This window comes from Gymnogyps californianus, chromosome 25 (assembly GCF_018139145.2).
Source record: "Gymnogyps californianus isolate 813 chromosome 25, ASM1813914v2, whole genome shotgun sequence".
Lineage (NCBI taxonomy): Eukaryota > Metazoa > Chordata > Aves > Accipitriformes > Cathartidae > Gymnogyps > Gymnogyps californianus.
The window spans coordinates 3,771,507-3,790,737 of NC_059495.1; the positions used below are offsets into that span (position 1 = coordinate 3,771,507).

The 19,231-nt window shown below is 49.4% G+C and overlaps 1 protein-coding gene across 1 annotated transcript in view; it reads left to right on the top strand.

The window, feature by feature from the left end:
• SORL1 (sortilin related receptor 1) overlaps window positions 1-18,068 on the top strand; it is a 38,976-nt gene extending 20,908 nt beyond the window's left edge. The window contains exons 24-47 of the mRNA XM_050910937.1: window positions 91-210; window positions 2,582-2,707; window positions 2,932-3,039; window positions 3,511-3,642; window positions 3,901-4,032; window positions 4,750-4,884; window positions 5,272-5,427; window positions 6,010-6,159; window positions 6,564-6,692; window positions 8,219-8,345; window positions 8,908-9,077; window positions 9,663-9,775; window positions 10,130-10,234; window positions 11,207-11,279; window positions 12,480-12,562; window positions 12,846-12,942; window positions 13,531-13,715; window positions 14,184-14,303; window positions 14,404-14,568; window positions 15,459-15,633; window positions 16,185-16,291; window positions 16,970-17,162; window positions 17,280-17,492; window positions 17,864-18,068. Coding sequence (XP_050766894.1) covers window positions 91-210; window positions 2,582-2,707; window positions 2,932-3,039; window positions 3,511-3,642; window positions 3,901-4,032; window positions 4,750-4,884; window positions 5,272-5,427; window positions 6,010-6,159; window positions 6,564-6,692; window positions 8,219-8,345; window positions 8,908-9,077; window positions 9,663-9,775; window positions 10,130-10,234; window positions 11,207-11,279; window positions 12,480-12,562; window positions 12,846-12,942; window positions 13,531-13,715; window positions 14,184-14,303; window positions 14,404-14,568; window positions 15,459-15,633; window positions 16,185-16,291; window positions 16,970-17,162; window positions 17,280-17,492; window positions 17,864-17,931 — 3,182 coding nt within the window. The 3' untranslated portion in view covers window positions 17,932-18,068. The remainder of the gene's footprint in view (window positions 1-90; window positions 211-2,581; window positions 2,708-2,931; window positions 3,040-3,510; window positions 3,643-3,900; window positions 4,033-4,749; window positions 4,885-5,271; window positions 5,428-6,009; window positions 6,160-6,563; window positions 6,693-8,218; window positions 8,346-8,907; window positions 9,078-9,662; window positions 9,776-10,129; window positions 10,235-11,206; window positions 11,280-12,479; window positions 12,563-12,845; window positions 12,943-13,530; window positions 13,716-14,183; window positions 14,304-14,403; window positions 14,569-15,458; window positions 15,634-16,184; window positions 16,292-16,969; window positions 17,163-17,279; window positions 17,493-17,863) is intronic.
• Window positions 18,069-19,231: the final 1,163 nt, after the last annotated feature.

Below are 19,231 nucleotides of genomic sequence, written 5' to 3' on the forward strand. Positions count from 1 at the left end.
CTCCTCTCCTCAGTCAATAGACCACGTGAAGATTTCCTCCTCCTCTCTCCTGGCCCTGACAACATCTGAACTGTGTGTTCTTGTTTGCAGAGGCTCACCAGTGTAGAAACGATGAATTCAGCTGCAGCTCAGGGATGTGCATTCGTCTCTCCTGGATGTGTGATGGTGATAACGATTGCAGGGACTGGTCCGATGAAGCAAACTGCACTGGTAAGCACTTTGGTGTGATCAATAACCTTCTGTTGCAAACACTCATTACTTACAGCCTGAGGTGCTGTAAGACATCGGCCACATCTTGTGCCTCAGTTTCCCTGCTTGTTAGCTTAGCCACCCAGCAGGGCAGCCAGGCAGCCTGCAGCTCAGCTCGGGGTGATGTAATGCTCCAAAAGTGAAGGGTTTCTTTCCTCCAGTGCCTTCAACAGGCCTTAGGGCTCGCTGTGAATTTGCTGACAGCTTTGCGATGCTCGCACAGTGATCCGGCTTCGCTTTTTACTTGCAAGATTGCACCGACAGGCATGCCTTGCTGCGGCGGCCACAGGGCTGTCCGCCTTCTGTGTACCAGCTGGTGGTGGCCGTGCCTTTGAAGCTCCATTGAATGGGGAAGCAGGTCTGTGGCTGCTGGGCAGCCAAAGGATGCTTCTGTGCAAGAAGGGCTCCCTTGTTGCACAGAGGCAGCAAACAGGCCAGTGTGCACTGATCGCATTTCACAGCTTGAACTCTGGCCGTTTTCTTGCCATTAAATACGTTGCAGAAAACAGGCACGTTCTTTGCAGCTTCTGCACAATCAATGGATCTGAAGGAGAGGCAGATTTAGTTCGGGAAGTGGCTCCTCTTCTGAGCGGCCTCACTTTGCTCTGTGGGTTTGGAAATCTAAAGAGGGTGTCATGAGTATGGAGTCACACATAGAAGATCCGCTTTTGTTTTTGCTTACAACTCATATTGGTGCAACCTGGTTGCCAGAAATAGTATTGTTCCTAGTTTACACCTCTCGTGCAGCAAGTCCTACACCCGTGAGCTTCATTCTCTATTTGCGGTTGACAGTCACAACACTCAACTGCCCTGAGCACCACAGTGTAAAACTGATGTCCCTCAGCAGTCTCCTGAAGTTAACAGCCAGATAGAGCCTTTTTCTCATTAGAAAAGACAACAGATAACAATGCGTTAGTCTTTTACATTAAAACCAAACAAAAAACCCAAAAAACAACCAAGCCAAAAACCTAAGTATTTGCATGAGAAGAGAGTTCTGAGAGTAGGCAGTGCTTCAGTCCATCAGTGAAAGGCAGAAGTGGAGTCCTGGGGGGACCACGAGAGCCCCTGGGGATACCGGCAGCAGCTTTGCTCTGGCTGCAGCCCCGGAGCTGCTGGGACAGACAGCGGGGCTAGCTGCTGTCGTGGGGCTCTGGCACGAGGATCTAGGAGATCCCTTTCAGGCCTCCGAGCTCCTGTGTGCTCACCCCCTGTGGCATTTGCTGTGCCTCGAGCATACAGGGTTTATAGCATGGCACTGGGGATCCTGGTCATTAGTATTCCGCGTGCGTGGCTATATAAGAAGGTTTAATTTATATTGGTATCACTTATCTCTCATATGAGTTTCTCCAGAGAGAATTACTACAGGAAAGGAACCTACTTCAAAAAGCATATCGGGTTTGTAAAGCCTAAAGTTGAAATTATCTAAGAGGATCACAATTATTTGAGAAACATTTCATCTGACTTCACCGGCTGCAATTATTGGTCTTATCTAAAATAATTACATTTCATGCTGAATACCTAATAGAATATTACTGCCGCAAGATTGTAGTATTTTGAAATATCTGCAAGTACATGTCACTCACTAACCTAAAACTCAGTAGCATGCAATTTAATTAAGTTGAACATTGCTTTTCTTCTCAATAATGAGAAGTGCTCTCCTGGTTGAAGAGCAGTATTTGTCTCTAAAGTGACAACATAGCCCAGGCTTCAACCAAGATACCCCACAGGCAGGTATTTTCGTAATAGGAGCCTAAGGAAAGCCAGGGCCCTACTCCCTTGGAAACCGAAGGAGAATTGTATTTCTAATTTGCTTTTGCAACACGGTAAAGCCTTCCCTGCCTTAATTAAAGGCTGTCTCTGAGTCTGTCCTGCCCTGCACGGGGGACCCTGCCGCTCTGCCAAGGCTTGCTTGCTTGCTGTGACGTTTCTTGCCATCTCTGGCCACATGCCACCACTGTCACATTTGCCCGCACACACCAAGGACCGAGATCAAAGGGAAGAGGCTCCTGACTTTGGGAGGGCTCGCTAGCCTCCGAAAGCCATCCCTGAGGCACAGCAGGCTTGTGAGCAAGCACGGCACAGAGGAGGAAGAGACCATGGCATGACCCAGGGAGAACGTGGACTCCCGGCAGCCTCTTGCCTGGGGCCCGCGGGGTGGTTGCTTGTGCTCTGGAACTGTGCTCAGTGCTGGGACCTGCCACGGCATGAAGTCCTGGTGCAGGAGGAGGGAGCAGGGGTGCGTGGCGGCGGGGCCCGACTCAACGCCTGCTGCAGCTCAGCAGGGATGTGGTGGCACCCCACGCTCAGGCGGTCCCCCCGGCTCTGGTTTCAGCAGTATATCACACCTGCGAGGCCTCCAGCTTCCAGTGCCAGAACGGCCACTGCATCCCGCAGCGCTGGGCCTGCGACGGCGACGCCGACTGCCAGGACGGCTCCGACGAGGACCCCGCCAACTGCGGTAACGTGCGACGCATGCGGAGGGGGCTCTGCCACGGGGGTGGGAGGGATTTCTACAAACTCGCCGAGATAAACCTGCAGCAAACTCAGGGGGACGATTCCCATCCCTCCAAAAGCAGGCAGACACAAGGAGAAGGCAGTTGGGGCTATGCCGTGGCTTTTTGTAGGTAACTAAAGGCAGCTTTGAAAAAACCCACACAACATCCACCCAATTCTGAATTTCAGAAAAGAAGTGCAACGGTTTTCAGTGCCCTGACGGCACTTGCATCCCAACCAGCAAACACTGCGATGGCATCAACGACTGCTCCGACGCCTCGGATGAGCAGCACTGTGGTGAGTACCGGGGCCGCGGGGAGCTGGCGGGGCCCCGGCAGTGAGGGCTGACAGCCTTCACAGTCTGCCAAACCCTGTCTCGCTGGGAGAAGAGCCCTGGTGAGATAATGGGAAAGCCTTAGCTAGCATTCACAAGCCCCCTGGGAAATCGGCTGGTCTGCGAGTGTCAGCAAAAGGCGCAGTAGGCAGGGCTGTGACGGATCGGGAGGACGTGCTGTCAGGAGCTGTATTCAGGGAGGTGATCGAACCCTTCCTGGTGCCTGTGTCAACCTGCTTGCACCCCAATGCGTTATCGGGCGAGGGCAGCCTGTGCAGGGACAGAGCTTGAGCAATTTGTCTTAGAAACTTTCTGTAACTTCCTCAAATCCGGCCGCTGCGCTCAGGTCAGCGCAGATCCCAGTGGGTGGCATTCCTGCTGCCAAGGACAGCAGAGCTGCCGTCCCTTCTCCTGCTGACCTCCCATTTCTCTAGAACCCCTGTGCACCCGCTACATGGATTTCGTGTGCAAGAACCGGCAGCAGTGCTTGTTCCACTCCATGGTGTGCGATGGCATCATCCAGTGTCGAGACGGATCAGATGAAGATGCCAACTATGCTGGCTGCTGTAAGTGTGATATTGTGCATCTTTGCAAAAGGAGGGTTGGATAGAGATTGAAACCAGAGGCATGGAGAGGAGAGTGCATTCCCCAGGGTACCAGAAAGTTGCCGGATCTCCTAAGAGGCAGGTCTGGACTGTAACGCTCTGCTTATAAATCCATGATTGCTTCTGAATGTGGTCCTTCCTTCCTCCTCAATGATGAGCTTCCCTCAAGCCCTTGGTCTTTATGCTAAACCTCTGATGTCTCTCCGTGCTGCCTTGCAGCCCAGGACCCCGAGTTCCACCGGACCTGTGACCAGTTCAGCTTCCAGTGCCAGAACGGCGTGTGCATCAGCCTGGTGTGGAAGTGCGATGGGATGGATGACTGTGGTGATTACTCTGACGAAGCAAACTGTGGTGAGCAGTACCTCAGGGTCTCTTGTCACCAGAGCTCCAGCCTCCTTTGAATTTCAGGAGCACAGAGTACTGGCTTCTTCATGTTTTACATAGGCACTCGTGTATGTATATATATGTGTGTGTGTGTACCATTCCACTTGCACATCACAGAGTGTCTTACATGGAGATCAGTATCATTTTGCTCATGTTGCAGGTAGGTAAAGTGAAGCACACTGAAAACCCGATATGGCTGGCACATCTTGTGGTTGACTAAGTCATATGTGGCCGTATTTACTCCACAGATTCCCAGCCCAAAGCAGACAGGCAGTTTTCAGCCAAACTCAATATTTACCACTGTTCCCTGGGTAGCTGTGGAGCTGTACCCAGCCAGACGAAGCAGCTGCGTCTTCATTTCAGAGTTGCAGGGTTTGCTTCTCCGTTTCTGCCATGCTCTGTCTGAAGTTTGCTGTCAGCTCTGGTTCTGAGATCATAGGTGGTGTCTGGCCATGAAGCACCCAGCACACAGACATAATAGTGGTGGCAACAGGCTAGCGAAGGCTGTGAGGAATGGGGATGCTGGAGATGAAGAGAAAGAACCCTGCCCGTGCTACTCAGGCAAATAGACAGGGTGATGCTCTCTGGACCAGCCGTAGCCCGGCCTGAGATGCTCCCACACCTCAGCTGTGCCAAAGCCTGGTGAGATAACACTGAGGCTCACAGGACTCCTCTCGTTGTCAGAAAACCCAACAGAGGCCCCGAACTGCTCCCGGTACTACCAGTTCCAGTGCGGGAATGGGCACTGCATCCCCAACCGATGGAAGTGCGATGAGGAGAACGACTGCGGGGACTGGTCCGATGAGAAGGACTGCGAGGGTAAGGGCACACGGCGCTCTGCTCTGCTCTGCTCGCGGGAGCCCTGGTCGAGGCTGGGCTGCGGCATGCTGAAGGACCACGCTCAGCATCAGCTGCCTTCCCGCAGGGCTGCGTGGCACAGCCTGCACCAGCCTCTGTTGCCCCAGAAATCCCCGATGAGTGGGCTGAGTGTGCACTCTCATGCATCTTTTTACTCCATATTTTTGGAAATCCTGATTAGGAGCTGTGCAGATACAATGCAGATGAAAACATTGCGCTTGTAATGCCTTGCCTGCTCCATGCTTCCCTCCGCTGATAGTGGCTTTCAGTCTGCTGGGAACAGGCACAGCTTACCGCCCGTACGCAGGAGCAGGGATCTCGGATCAGCTCTCCCCGGTGTATTTTTAGGTTCTCCAGTTCATCCCATTACTACATCGATCCCACCAACGTGTTTACCGAATCACTTCCGTTGCAACAGCGGCGCCTGCATCGTGAACAGCTGGGTCTGCGATGGCTACAAGGACTGCACCGACGGCTCCGATGAGGAAGTCTGCCCTACTTCACGTAAGCTTTTCTCCTCCTCACCCCTTTCCTTTTTCTGTAGGATCACATCTGCAAGGACTGTCGGCCTTTCAGTCTCAGAGCCTTGCCAGATAACAGGGCTAAATTACACCGTGGTGTAAAAGCCCACCGTCTCCCCTCTCCCTGGTGTCAGACCCCCTGCCACCAGCTGGGACACTGCTCCAGCCCTGCAGGAGGCATGAATTACTGCCGCAGGTCCCTGCTCAAATGCCGTTGTGTCTGATACTGTGTAAGATCACGGAGAGCAGGGCTGCAGGGTGGCTTTTCAGCTCACACCTATGCTGAAGGTAAAAGAGGGTTTTTTCTTGCTGCAGTCCTTGCTAAGGCTTGCCGAGCTCTGAGCCAATGCAGGACATCCCCTGCAAACCAGTTGCTTTTCCAGCCCTCTGCAGTCAGGAGAGAGGATGGCTTAGGCATCATCCCAGCAGAAGCCATCTACCTGCTAGATGGGAAGAGATTGCCATCTAGTGGAGTCAGGACCTGGGGACAGGTTTTGGTCCCTCCTGGTGGCAGCGGCAGCCTGGCCGTGCCTTGGGTGGTTTCCTCACTCGCTGCTGTGTGCAGGACCCAACGTGACGGCCACCTCCCCGGCGCTCCCGGGACGCTGCAGCAGGTTCGAGTTCGAGTGCCAGCAGCTGCACAAGTGCATCCCTAACTGGAAGCGGTGCGACGGCCTGCGGGACTGCCAGGACGGCACGGACGAGAGGAACTGCCGTAAGTGCGGGGAGGGGAGAGCGTCTCCCCTGGCTCTTTCCCTTGGGGAGCTCTTTGTGAGGATGGGGAAGCCACCGAGGAGTTTTATTGCTGGTGAAATCCTTGCAGTAAATGCAGCATTACAGTAAAAAAGGAATAAAAAGCCCAACCAACCAGTGCCATTCCCATTAGAAGTCCAGTTGTTGTGGGATAAGCTCCAGGTTCTTCTGCTGCTACCATGCTAGAAGATGCAGCCAGAATGAGATAGCCCTATGACTGACACACTCTGCCTGAGCTCCATCCCTGGCATGCAGCCACCCCAGCGTCATGCCTGCTTTTGAAGCAGCGCTTGGCACTGCAAACAGCCCAGTGCTGGCGAGGGAACTTTCCTGCCTTGAGTCCTGAAACCATTCTGCCTCTTTCAGCTACTCACAGCACCCTGTTGTGCCCTAATGGTTATAAATGCGAGGACGGAGAGGCCTGCATTATGGTGACAGAGCGGTGTGATGGATATCTGGACTGCTCAGACAACAGCGATGAGAGAAACTGTACCGGTAAGCAGCAGCCCTCTCCCATTTCTCATGCCCTGCTCTGTGTTAGCACACAGAGGTGCTCTCCTGGATACGTAACCTTTCATTTACAACATCCTAGACGTATCTGCCTCTGTTCAGTTGTCCAAGCTACCTCCTCGCCCGTTTATAACCAGCTGGGACAAACTTCCCAGCCAGCTTCTGCACTGACAATTTGTCTTCCAGCAGCCTCAGACACAGAAAAACAACTTTAGGACAGGTAGGAGCAAAGCTGTCTATTTTACTTGGCCCACAGGTGAAGCAGTAGTCTCCAGCTCTGTCGTCCTTTGTAAGGTGACCCTGGGTGCTGTGGCACGTGCCCTGCTGCCATCACTGGTCCTCCCACGCTGGCCTTTGGTGGCCCCGCGGAGGCAGGCAGGACGCACACAGCAGCCCGCCCTGGGCAGATAACGGTGATCAATCGCTGTCTCTGGCCAGCCATGAGATTCAGCCACTTTCCTACTGAACTGCTTGGGGGTTTGAGCATCAATCAGGTTTTAGTTCCTTAATTAAATATTGATTGGGAGAGGCTAGCAGGTTCAGGGGAGGGGGAAGGAGCTGCCGAGATTGACGGCTCGGCTGCTACGCCAAGGGGAATCCATCTCTTTTCCCTCAGATAGCTTGTCTTGCCGTGCCTGTCCGCAGACCCACATGCTTGCTTGGTTTCATTTCCAGTTGGTTAGGGAAAGCGAAGCAGCAGCAGTTTGGCTCTGCTCCGCTTGGTTTCCGCACAGCACTGGGAATGAAGCTGAGCACCCAGGCGGGGCCAGGCCACGGTGTTTGGATGTGGGCTCCGACACACGGTCCCCGGAGGGAGAGAGCAGGGAATGGCCTAGCAGGAGCAGGGCATGGATTTGGGCCATTTCCGATAAGCACCTCCAGTCCCCACCACTGCCAGCGCTGGATTTCACAGTGCCGTTATCCCCTAAATGCCTCTACCAAGGTCAGGCGGCACTCTCAGCCACAGAGCTCGCATTAAGGCAGTCCCCAGACTACTGCCTTAATTACCAGCCTTCGCTTGGGTCCTTCTGCTGAACGCGAGATGTGATAAGGAAAACCGCATAAAGAAAGGTCCTGGATGGCTTACAGTGACAGCACAGGTTCATCGCACGAGTAGAAGAGTGACTTAGCTTGCACTGATCAGTTTGCAGTCATACACTTCCAAAATGATGCTGAAGAGTATTTCATCAACAGCCACACTTTATCTTTCCTTCGGGGAAAGAGGATGCTTACCTGATGCAGCATAAAGACAACCAAGACATTTTGGGGAGAACTAAGAGCACCAGGGATATGTTCCTGCTCTGAACTGCCTTCTGATGAGCCCACTCTTCTCCACTGATAACGCCCACCTAAATTACACATCTAATTTGAATGGTGCAGATACTCCCTTCAGTCATACTACTGTTTCTACCTCCACATGTTGTTTGTGCTACGAACATAACTCCTGTTTCTGTTCTGGGCAAAGGGCTTGTTTCCCTCCGATAGACTAACTTTTCCCGTTGCCTGCTTAGATGACACAATCGTGTACAAAGTCCAAAACCTCCAGTGGACAGCCGATTTCTCTGGCGATGTCACTCTGACGTGGGCTCGGCCAAAAAGAATGTCCTCGACCTCCTGTGTCTACAACGTCTATTACAGGTACACCACCCATTACACTGCATGACCCGTTGCTACTCGTATCAAGTAAGGGCTAGGAGAAGCATGAGCACAGGTATCAGTATGCCCATGTTTACGGCAAAGTACCGTACAGAATCAGGCCTGAAAGACTGTGAGCTGCACAATGTAGTTGTGGTTGGAAAAATCTTCTAATACTTGGTTGCAAAGGAGACCCCAAATAGCTGTAACTAGGGGGTATTTGTGAAAAGCTGTATTTGTTTCCTTCACGATTGTTTACTCAGACAGTAATGTAGCTATATTCGGGGTTTTTTTCCCACTCGGGTCTTGTCTTTGTGGGACCACCAACACCGAGAACAAAGTCAAGAAATTAGAGCAACAGCAGTTATAGAAAACCTCGGAGGGCGGTGCTTGTAAGTCACTAAGCTATGTTTAGTTCAGGCTTTCGAAGAGCATCTTTTCAAGGCAGTGGTGTGGCTTTACTGAAAAGAAAACTAAGCAGCAAGCTCTTAACATACAGATAGATGGTTTCACTCTTTGTTACTAAACACTGTCCTGACGGGAGGGGTGTGACTCTCTCATGCAGGATGGTCGGTGAAAGCATTTGGAAGATTTTGGAAACCCACAGCAACAAAACCAATAGCGTTTTGAAAGTCCTCAAGCCTGACTGTACCTATCAGGTGAAAGTCCAAGTGCAGTGTCTCAGCCGAGTCTACAACACCAACGACTTCATCACCCTGCGGGCACCCGAAGGATGTAAGCAGACCTGCACAGCTCATATCAGTGACCTGATGCATGCCGCTTCGGCTTAAAAAGTAGATACTGCGGAGGTATCCCTGTTACGAACAAAAGGAGTCTTTCCACAGGCCTGGGAATTTTGTTGGACTGGGAAAAAGGGCTGCGGGTTCGCTGCCTAGAGTCAGTCCTGCACTGAGGCACCAGCCTGCCCTCTTTCTTCCCCATGACTTAGTGGTTTAGTATCACTGGGAAGTTCATCTCTTGTCACAGTGCAGTGCTGAGCCTGTGGGACTGTTCAGTACCGCACGCAAGGAGCAAGATCTTTCTAGCTGCAGAGTGGAGGTCAGGTGAGGGAAGGGATGCAAAGTAAAGCAAAGAGCTTAGCGCAATCCTAGCTTCACCACAGTTACAAAAAAGGCTTCGTTGCTCCAGAGGGAGGTGAAAGGGACTCAGGACACAACTGCAGGAATCAGACATCTCCCATGAGCCAGGACTGCTTGGCCATCCCCCTTTGTCCCAACCTGTCAGGGAGACTCTGCTTTTCCCCATGTGAACTGGACACACAACTGCAACTGTCACTAACACCTCTGTTTCTCCCCCTAGTACCAGATGCTCCCTTTAACCTTCAGCTGTCCCTGAAAAAAGAAGCTGAGGGTGTGGTGACAGGCTGCTGGAGTCCCCCTGTGAATGCCCACGGCCTCATACGGGAATTCATCGTGAGTCCTGCTGCCCGGCGGGGCCGAGTCCGGATCAGTGGTGGGATGTGGGAGGCTGCTGGGGGCTCACAGCAGCGCGGGCTGGCCTGTCTGAACACAGCGATCTCTGCAGAGGGGGGTGGGCCAGGAATAGGACATTTCGTAGAGGAAATCTGCTGAGAGCATCGGGCAAATTGGGAGAAGAAATGCTGCAGGGCTGTAGGTAGTGACACAGCCCTCAAGTTCATAATTTCATTTCTGGCTCCCTTTCTAAGCTTTCATACTTCTTTCTAGTGACATTTTGACACAGAGGGACCTGTCACCCCGTGGTATTGTTGACTGTGGAGCCCTCATCCCTTGTTTTGGTGCTCCTAGGTGGAATACAGCACGAGTGGATCCAAGGAGTGGTCATCCCTTAGAACCACCAAGAACTACACTGAGATCAAGAACTTACAGGTCAACACGTTATACATAGTTAGAGTGAGTATTTTCAAAGCTCTGTCTATGTATGCTCTCATTACTTTTTACTAAATGGCCTAAGTCCTGCACAGTCGAGTACTTGCTAAAAAAGTATGTTGTTAGAATCCTGCCCTTTAATGTCAACCCACAATGGGGGCTTGGCATTTGCGCTGCTAGTGTATATAGTTTCAAGGCCTGAATTAAGGCCCTTGATGTGCTCCTTCTCCCAGAAGGCCAGGCTGTATTATGAAATCTGCACTACTAATTGCCCATTCCAATGTCACTGCAATCGCACTGGATCTGGGCCAGAGATAAATTTGGTCCTTACTATATCACTGGGAAAAGAAGCAGATCTGCCTGGGGGGAATGTATGCACATGGGACAAGCTGGGTAATTATAGACTGAAGTAATAAGAATAGGAAATGAAAGTCTGCACAGTGAGCCCTGGGAAATGTATACTCTGCCGTTGTCCATCATCCCTGTGCTGAATGTGCATGGGTTCTTGGGGGAGTTCACTGGGAGGTGGGATAAATGCCCCCCCCCCCCATGAATCAGTGTTATTCTCGCAGTCAGTTGGAGCGAGTCTTTCCTTCCATGGTATTCCTTCCCGTACTAATCTGTTTCCGAATTTTGGAACTAGATTCAGTGCTTGCATGGACTTCACTGGCGTGATTCTTACCTATGCTATGGCCGATAGAGTCCAAAGCTCCTTATCTTGATGGACTCCTCATAAAGACCTCATAAGAGAGTGGTTATCTGCAAAGAGGATGCACCTCCCTCCTCTTAGATTCCTTTAATTGACTTAAAGTAGTCTGCTTTATCTCTGTAATAAGCATTTTATTGCCAAGTAATTAAGCTATTGTTTGCTTCAAAGTCCTTTTCCCATGAGCTCTGCCACGTCCGTAACCTTGCTCTAACCTCATTCTCTGTTTGCATTATACAATGTTGGCGGCGTACATTTGTTCATATTAACTAACCCTCTTATTTGAAAAGGTTGCTGCGGTAACTAGTCGAGGAGTGGGAAATTGGAGTGATTCCAAATCCATAACCACCATAAAAGGCAAAGGTAAATGTTGTTGTTTCAGTCAACTCAGACAACATAGCAAAAAGGCAGAATATAAGCCTGAAGCGTTAGCATCAGCATGCGTAACCACCTCCTTGTCCTTTATTCTTCCCTATCGAGCGTTTTACACTATTTAACAACTTTGCTGTACCATTTCGCTTAACTTGAGCTGCCTCAAAGTTCAGTGGCAAGTCTGAACAGGTCACTGACTCTTCCTCTGAATTCTGTGGCACGTAGGATGGATGTACTGCCCTGGAAGTGGGTGAGAAGCCTGTCCAGAAGGTGCCCCTCTCTCCTAGACTGCAGATGGATTCCTTCTGACTTGTGTAGGCTAGATCCTACCTTCAGATAGGCCAGACACATCACCACTAACTCCTTCGCTGACACTGGCTGAAAGGATGCTTGCTTATTCTTCTCCCTCTTAGGTTATGATTATGATGGTTTCTGCATCTCATGTAGGTTAGATCACTAAAAGACCACTAAGGCTCCCAGGAACTATCACAACATTACAGCCTGACAGTAGATAAATTCAAACAACACAGTAAATCGTTTCCCTCCAAACTGTTTTAGAAAAGCCTTTTGAAATCATTTGTATTCCTGCCAAGTTTTTCTTCCAAACCTATATTCTGATGTCAAAATTGTCTGCTAATTTGTTAGATAAAAGTGCATCTTCACTATGTTGACGAAGGAAAGAAAACACCATGCTAGTAAAATTGCCAGATTCAGATAATATGAAGTACATGAGTACCTCCTTAGAAAAACAGAGGTAGAAAGAACCGTAATAACTTTCACTTCAGGTTTTGCACGAGTGTTTGGCAGCTGTCCCCACTGATAGCTCCTGACCTCCCTCGCCAGTTCCTCGGAAGGCCAGAAGCTGTTAACTGGGATATGAGCTTGTCCCACTGAGTTCAGAAGTAAAATACCTGTGCCCATACCTCTCTGCTTCCAGCCCGTGCTGAGCAAGGCACAGATAAGGCAGCTTTTAGGTGGCTGACTGAAAAAATGATGGAGGTACAGCATGTCGGTGTCTTCTCTGGGGGGCACATGTCTTGGAGACAGGCAAAGTTGGGGCTGGAAAGATGGGGGATTCCTGGTCTGAGAGCTGGTTGTCATAATGAAAGCCTGTATTTTACCTGTCCCCTCTCGACAAGTATTTGTATTTCTTTGTGCTGCGGTAACAGCTGTTTCTCTCTTTCCTTCCAGTCATTCCTCCACCTGTCATACACATTGAGAGCTACAGCGAGGACTCCATAAGTTTCAGCCTAAAAATGAATACTAATATCAAGGTAACATTTTTACCTTTACTTCTGAAACTAAAATAAAGAAAAAAAGGCCTGCGTTAGGTAAATGGTAAATACTGGATGGGATAAGCTGTCACCTATTCAAGTATTGCAATTACTTTGTGAAACTAGTTATTTCATGCCAAATCATATCTTACTACTCAAACCACCTCAGCTCTCTTAATTAGGATGGAAAATACAATGCCAAGGCTTTCAGCGGTGACTCTCTCACTGCATGCAAAACCAGCTGAACTGATAGTTCGTATTGCGTGCCCTTGCTGCTTGACAGGTCAGCGGTTACGTTGTGAACATCTACTGGACATTTGATACACACAGGCAGGAGAAAAGGACTCTGATCATAGAAGGAGAAAAGTCCATCCAAAAAGGTAAATTCTGTGCAAAGTGTAAAATTCTGCTTTAGTCAACACCAAATGGAAGGTTTTACAGAAGGCTATAGGATTTTTTGTTTCTTTTTTTGCAACTGAGTAGCTTCTGTTTAGGAAAGAATAAATCTTGAGAGGACAAACCAGCAAATCCTTGGCCTCTCTTCTTAGGACTTGGAGATTTCAAGCGGACTTGGGATTTATCCCCCAGAGCTGCACCAGCCTTTTCTCATCACACAGCATTTTGTTTGTGGTTCCTTATCTACTCTGCAAAAGGTCAACAATTTCTTGGGCTTGTATACAGTACATGTCCCTATTAATCAGATTACCTTCTGGTTTGGAAAAATCACTGGTGTGCACAGTCTGGATACAGGAAAGCATCCCGATACAGAAAAGCACAGGCTAGGTTAGATACCAGAGTCCCAGGTGCTTCTGTGTAAAGGAAATTACTCAAAATGACTCAAGACACAAACCAAGAGAGGCAGGCTCCTGTTTAAGATTGTTTGATGCTGCTGACCGTCTCCTAGTGCTCTCACCCTGCCATTGCAGTACTTTCCCTCACCTAATAGTGCACATTTCTCTCTTGCTCAGTGGCAAATTTGACAGCACACACCCCCTATGAAATTTCTGCTTGGGCTAAGACGGAGCTGGGTGACAGCCCTCTGTCTTTTGTACATGTGGTGACCAGTGGGACAAGACCTGCATCACCAAGTCTCAAAGCCAAGGCCATCAACCAGACTGCGGTGGAGTGCAGCTGGACCGGACCGAGGAATGTCGTAAGGCACTGAGTCTCTTTTCTCACCAGCCAGGACGGGGTCTAGCTCAGAGCCTCAAAACACAAGCAGAATCTTAAAAACAGGATTATTTGTAGGGATTGAATTGCAAGGCCCTGAAAATTTTATGCTCAAAAAATGAGGGAAAGCACCTGCTGCAAGGAAAGCCTTCTTGTTGTCTGTTTTTTTCAGCCACTGATCCAGTGGAGAAATGGCTGAAATACAGACAGCATGATGCTCCAGTGGTCTTTCAGTTGACTGCTGTGTTATCAGAGCTGAGCCCAGGATTTTAGAGTGGGGAGTGCAGCAGTGAGTGGGCAGACTGAACCTGAACTTGGGCAGGAGAGAGTGCCCAGAGGAAAAAGGGTCTTTGTGTCATGTCCCTAAAAAGCGACAGCCAGTGAAAGTTTGGGTGGGAGCTCCGGCCCTTGCCAAATTCTGTACCGTCCCTGTTGTGCTCTTCCTCCGCAGGTCTATGGCATCTTCTACGCCACGTCCTTCCTAGAGCTGTACAGGAGCCCTCACAACACCACCACGACCTCCCACAACGTCACTGTGCTCGTGCAGCGGGATGAGCAGTACCTGTTTCTGGTAGGCTCCTTTTCTGTTCCCACTCCTACCTGCACAGCGGGCTGTAGCTTGCTACCGAAGGGTGCAGGCACAGTATTAACCACTGTGTCATCCCTTCAAGGTCCGTGTGATGTCTCCCTACCAAGGGCCACCATCCGACTACGTTGTGGTGAAGATGATCCCTGACAACCGGCTTCCCCCTCGGCACCTCCACTCAGTGCACACTGGAAAGACGTTCGCGGTCATTAAGTGGGAATCGCCCTACGATTCGCCCGACCAGGACATGGTAATATCTCACAGCGCCTTACCCTGTCCCTTTGCACGCAAAACCCTGGCTCGAAGACAGATCCCTGCCCTGCTGCTGAGGGAGAGCTGAGTCTGAGATCAGGTCTACCCTCCATCTAAATAGTCATTGTCAAGATGCTGACACCTCGAGACCTGCGTTTCCTCTCTTCACATTACTGGCCATTAGCTCAGGCCTATAACATTCACACTGCGTTTAAAAAGAGTCAGGTCTGGGATATCTGTTGCTGACCAAGTCTGAAAGCAAACTTGGGCATGTGCTAAAACACCTTTCTGGGCTTCGGCTTTGCCCTGGAGTCCAGGCTGGCCAGTGCCTGAGCACAGCCCGCAGGTCAGCAGGACAGGCGTCGGGCCAGCCGGGCTGCGGGCTCTGCCTCCCGCTCCCGCCGCGCCGGCGCAGCCCCAACAAAGCCCGGTTCTGTTTTCTGGCATGCTGGCGTACGGTCAGGTCTCGCTCCATTGAAGGCGAGTCATTTTCTCAGCAAGCTTTCCACTCCTATTCTGGTCCAGAGACTGTAACGGCAAAGGTTTAAAGGTATAAATCTTCCCGGCAAAACTGGAAACTTTGACAGGGCAGGAGTTTGCATTGCATCCTTATGATTCATTAAGAAATACAACCGGAGATTTTCCTCCTGCCCTCGTCTGTTCCAGTAACTCCATTTTCTGTATCTGTAAATACTGATCTCAGGCAGGGATCCAGCTAGTCCAGCAAGAGGCTTGAAATCTTCTTTCCCAGGCTTTCTGTAGAGCGCAGGCATGGTTTAATTTAAATTTTGTCCTCCCGCATCTAATGTCCTACCATTGTATGAGATTGCTAGCAAGTCTGCAGGAAAGTAAGATCTTTCACCGCGTGTGCCTTTCCTCCCCCTCCAGTTATATGCTGTCGCAGTTAAAGATTTAGTAAGAAAAACAGATAAAATCTACAAAGTAAAAACCCGGAACAGCACGGTGGAGTACACCATTAAGAAACTTGAACCGGGAGGCAAATACCACGTGATTGTTCAACTGGGAAATATGAGCAAAGAATCCAGCATGAAGATCAACACAGGTAAAGGGAAGAGTAGTACTTGGGTGGGTGCCGGGGCGAGTCCTTGCAGCAGTGTCCACTAGAGGGAAGCCAGCGCCCGTCCCACACACCATGCATCCCACCCCTGCGCTGGTTGGAGGCCGCAGTAGTGTTTCTGCATCTCTTGGTCCTCTCCCACAGCCAAAGCCCAATTCTGAGAGGCCTCCCTGTAGCTCCCAGGGAAGGCAATTAAGCCCCCGAACAACAGCAGCAGAGAGGAAGCCTCTCAAACGATAGCTGGGGAGTTTTTCTCCTGCCTAGATGGAGATGGGAAAGACACGTGTTTGGCTGGCTGTGTAGACACCATGAAGTACCATTTACTGTCCTACCATAAAAACCCACTGAAAAAGTCCTACCAGATTACATGCCACAGTATCCTCTCCTCCAGTACAGCCCTTTTCTAAGCAGAGTATTGTGCTGATCCCTTAAAAAATACTAACTTTCAGCAATGACCCCACTGCTGTTTCTCAGCCGAAAGAAAAGTGTCACCAGTGTTAAAACCTAACCTGCCTGCCATTTTTTCTCATTTGCAGTTCCACTGTCTGCACCAGACGCCTTAAAAATTATAACAGAAAATGACCATATTCTGCTTTTTTGGAAGAGTTTGGCATTAAAGGAAAGTAATTTCAATGAAAGCCGGGTAAGTTATGCTGTCTCTCCCGTCCTACAGGCAGTGTTTCAGACAAACCTATTGCAAGGCTCCTTTTGCAGACTCTTTAAAATACACCAGTACACTCTGCTCCCCTAAGTGGCCTTGATGAGCCCTCTGTGTAAAGCTCACTTCAATTCGTATCACAACTAAGGCACTAAAGCCAATAGATCCAATCGGTCACCTTTTAGGAACATAATTATCCTCTTGGAAAAGGTCAGCTGTCACACATGTGAAAGGACTGGGAATAGGACACTGCTCCACCATGCCAGGAAGCACATCAGTAGTGTCTTTGTCATTATTTAGACTTTGATAGAAAATCTGTGACATGTTCTCTGTCAGGGCCCAGACAGGCAGCAAACTACGCCAAAAAAGCCATCAGTGTTGCTGAAGTCTGTGTTTTGGGTGGTCTCGGGTGGATGCTAAGAACTGAGTGCACCAGCCAGACCGAAATCATCTCTCCTCCCTGAACTGGCCAAGGTCAATGCACACTTACAGGGATGCCTGGAGGAGGCTCCACATTGCTCTCTCCCGGCTGATAGACTAACGCATTTCATCAAAGCAAGATTCAGGAGGAAAAACAAGTTTCAAAGCCCTGTCGGAAGGGGCAAACCTGACCTCTGCAGCTGAGTGATTTGGGGTTTGTGTCTTTGTTTTCTCAACTCTCAGGGTTACGAGATTCACATGTTTGACAGCTTGATGAACATCACGGCTTATCTCGGGAACACCACAGAAAACTTCTTCAAAGTTTCCAACCTGAAGATAGGTCACAACTATTCATTCACCGTTCAGGCCAGGTGCCTGTATAGCGGGCAGATGTGCGGCGAGCCAGCCACGCTTCTCTATGATGAACTAGGAACTGGTAAGTCCCTGGCATTTTCCCCATCGTCCTTAACAAAGACTAATGAAAGCCTCACAAACTCACTAGAGAAATGTGCTATCGGTTGCAAATGGCACTTCTCTCCCTCCCTCATCTTAGGTGAGGACTCCTCTGCAGCAAAAAACGGTAGATCCACAGACGTCGCTGCCATCGTGGTACCGGTGCTGTTCCTGCTGCTGGTGACCCTCGGGATTGGCTTCGTGGTGCTGTACATGCGGCACAGACGGCTGCAGAACAGCTTCACTGCCTTTGCAAACAGCCACTACAGCTCCCGCCTGGGCTCGGCCATATTCTCCTCGGGAGATGATTTAGGTACGTAGCCCTTGGTTTCATGCAATAGCATTTCAAGACAGCCTTAAGGATGTGAAATCAGTGCAAGACCTAACTTCTCTATCATGCTTTGGGCCACCTTTGGCATAAAAATCTCTATGGATTTGATCTTGTCCTAAGATCACAAAGCTGGCCCAGGATAAATGTTTGTAGCAACTTCACTTAAACCTCTCCCTCTAATGCACATCAGTTAAAACCTGAATATAACAGATATAACAACCAGGTAAGAGCACAAGCGAGGCCACAGTATACTGGTTTTGAGGGCAGTTTTGTGGCCAGTTTCGGTAGCCTGTTTAGTTGTGCCCCTTGAAACGCTGAGGGCAGCATAACAGCGCTCTGGGTTTGTTTTTCAGGAGATGAGGATGATGAAGCCCCCATGATAACTGGATTTTCAGATGATGTTCCCATGGTCATCGCATGAAGCGCATTTCTGACTGTAAAAACCAAATGGTGTAAATATTTTATTTGATAAAAATAGTTGATTGTTTATTTTAAAAATGCACTTTGAGTTGCAATATGTTATTTTTATATGGGCCAAAAAAAATTTTAAAAATACACTTTGTAGTAATCAACTGTGAATTGCAGACTAGGTTGGTTTAGTAACAAATTGCTTTGATTTAACATTAATTTAGTCTTACAAGGCTATGCTTGCTGGGCATGCTTTTAAGTCTGTGAGATATTTTCCGTTGACTAAATTGGCTACTCATTTTATTTTTCTAAGACAAGAATAAATTTATTTAAAAAAAATTCAGGAGATTATATATGTAGAGAGAGATAAGTAATATAGTCCCTGAAGGTTTTGCTTTTACTTTAAAAAAAATCCTTTGGACTTTCTTTTATATGAAAGTATTTTTGTTGTGTTAATTTATTGGGAAATCTGCTTGAGAACAGATTTCCAAAGTCGTCAGACATTGTACACATTATTGTGTAGAACATGTGCCACTTTATCTTGCAAGGCAGTAGTATCTTGGCATCCCCATCATTGTTCTTGCCACAATAATAAAAATCCTCCTTTTTACATATTTTTTCCCCCTTATTAAAAGACCCAGTCTTTCAGCAGTCTCAGAGCCCACGTCAAGATACTGCAGCACATACTTTATGTATGAGTTTAGCTTCCTGCTGCCGTACCTATAAGCCAAAAGCATCCCTACCAAGCCGTGCTGCCAAGGGTCGTGCAAACCCTTGCACGTGGGTGTGACACGCCATGGGCCATTAGCAGGAGGGTTTCTGGGGCTCTGCCTGCAGGAGAGAGGTTACCCCTGGGCAGCAGCACTGCAGCACCCTTCTGCAGCGCTGTACAAGCGCCCAGGCTTTGCAGTTTTGACCCTCGCTTTGAGGTGTGCAGTAACAACACAGCGTACCCTCCCACCGCTGCCCAAACCCCTTCGGAGGGCACCCGCAGTTACCGAGCTGCTGCCCGTGCCCATCATGCGTAAACACTGTAGTTTACGTCAGTAACGTCACTGAAAAAATTTCCCACTACCTGAGGTTAAAGCGCACACCTTGAAACACACTTCCCAGCTAATCAGGACACCTTTCCTCTGTGGAGCTTCTCTGAGATGCTAATATGTCGGTGGGACGGAAGGGGGAGCCTCCACTGTGCGCAGCTAGGAAACAGCTTCGCATGCAGATTTTCCACAGTCATACAGAGCAGTAATTACTAAACATCTAAATTCATTTGGTTTACAGCAGGGATTTGATCCTCCTTCATTAGCATTTCC